The sequence below is a fragment of the Sinocyclocheilus anshuiensis genome, unplaced genomic scaffold, assembly GCF_001515605.1.
Source record: "Sinocyclocheilus anshuiensis isolate Anshui unplaced genomic scaffold, SAMN03320099.WGS_v1.1 scaffold2839, whole genome shotgun sequence".
Lineage (NCBI taxonomy): Eukaryota > Metazoa > Chordata > Actinopteri > Cypriniformes > Cyprinidae > Sinocyclocheilus > Sinocyclocheilus anshuiensis.
Window position 1 is genome coordinate 24,991 of NW_015552783.1, and position 1,944 is coordinate 26,934.

General features: G+C 34.4%; 1 protein-coding gene across 1 annotated transcript in view; it reads left to right on the forward strand.

Annotated features, from left to right (window-relative positions):
• The window catches only part of LOC107667910 (colorectal mutant cancer protein-like), a gene marked incomplete at its 5' end in the record, with an annotated part of 26,278 nt that overhangs the window by 22,758 nt on the left and 1,576 nt on the right, over positions 1-1,944 (forward strand). Inside the window, 2 exons of the mRNA XM_016459653.1 lie at positions 261-352; positions 766-888. Of these exons, the coding sequence (XP_016315139.1) occupies positions 261-352; positions 766-888 (215 nt within the window). The remainder of the gene's footprint in view (positions 1-260; positions 353-765; positions 889-1,944) is intronic.

Below are 1,944 nucleotides of genomic sequence, written 5' to 3' on the forward strand. Positions count from 1 at the left end.
TATATATTTCTGTTTAGTTTTAGTCATTTTAATACTTCAAGTAATTTCAGTTAAATATGCAAATAACATGATTTGCATAAAATTTGATTGCTGTGAAACTGTCATCATAAATATTGAAGGAAACCGTGATTAGACAGTAAATTGTGATTGTGTTATATTTGGCTATTATATGTTAATGAGCTCATGGTTCTGAAAAACGAGACTTCATGCAGACACATACATCTGTAGTATCTGACTGAGTGCTGTCTGTCTGTCTGCAGGACTCTGGTGATTCTCCAGCGATCAGTCTGTCTGATCTGAGGAGTCTGAGCGACAGCGACCTCGCGGCGGAGCTCACCAGCGCACTCAGGAGGTCAAACATCTTTTTTCTGACTAATTTTTATTATTTTTTTTCCGTTTATTGAACCGTTTTTTTTTTTTTGTAGATATGTTTTTTGTTGAGTATCATATTTGATGCATCAGGCTTTTATGGCTCATATAGTCTGCTATGGTGAGAATATGGAGGAAATACAGTTCAGTTTTATTCAGAGACTAAACGGAGCAAAAACATGAATCTGGTGCAGATGCTGATATGATATGATGAAATTCTGATGCTTGTAATGTAAATCAACGAGATCTTTATAACAGTACAGCAGATGCTGATATAAATAGCAGTCATCACTCAATATCTCCAATAATCTGTCTCAGTGAGATGAGAGTGAAATGATCCAAACATATAATGCACGTGTGTGTGTGTGTGTGTGTGTGTGTGTGTGTGTGTTCCAGAGAGAAGAAGCTGAAGGGTCGTGTTCAGGAGTTGGTCGCGGCGTTAGAAAGACTCACTAAGAGCAGTGAAGTCCGACATCAGCAGTCGGCGGAGTTCGTTAATGACCTTAAACGAGCCAACAGGTACCACACACGTACGCACGCACGCACACACACACTCACACACACACTTTTTAATATTTAATAGTAATTATTTTTAGCATTTCAACTTATTTTAGTTAGTTGCCTCAACAATTTCAGATTTTTGTTAAAAGTTTTGTATATTTTTATTTGATGTGCTTTTGTCATTTTTTTTTTAATTATTTTTCCTTTATATATTTCTTTAATTTATATTTTTTATTTTATTTTAGCTTTATTTTTATTTCAGTTTTCGTTTTAGTAATTTTAGTACTTCAGCTTATTTCAGTTAGTATCCAAGTTGAAGTTTTTAGTTTAATATATTTCTATTTAGCTTACATTTTTTTTATCTCGGTTTTAGTAATTTAGTAACTTAGTACCTTATTTCACTTAGTTGCCAAGACAAGGTTTCTAAACTTGTATTATAAGTAGTATTATTAGTATTGTTTTGTTTCTGTTCAGCTTTTATTTGTTTTCAGTTGTAGGTTTAGTACATTTTTTGTGTTTTACATATTTACACATACACACACGCGCACTCACTCACTCACACACTCACTCACTCACGCACGCACGAACGCACACACTCACTCACACTCACTCACACACACAGCTCAAATGTTTGCCTTGATTTGAAGATGTACCATCATGACAGGATCCAGTGGAGCTGTGCGTGTTTGTGCATCATCTTCCGTGTTCAGCTGAGCGTCGCCTCCTGCTGGTCACATCGCAGCATCACTGTGTGTTTAATACAGCAGCTGCTCGAACTCTCTCTGAACGCCATTAATGCTGCACGCTTACTGCACATGGGAAATCACTGCTGAATATATGTTTGCGTTTACTATAGCTATTTTAGTGTTATTTATATATTGTTATAGCATCTATTAATGTTTTGAATAAGCTTTTATTTTTATATATTTAAAAAAAAATTGTGCTATTTGTTTTTTTTTCTAATATTTCTATTTAGCTTTAATACATTTTTATTTCAGTTTTAGTAATTTTAGTACTAATGTCACCATCGATGTCATGTGAGTACTTTCTGGGGAAAAAAAAAACATTCTTGAT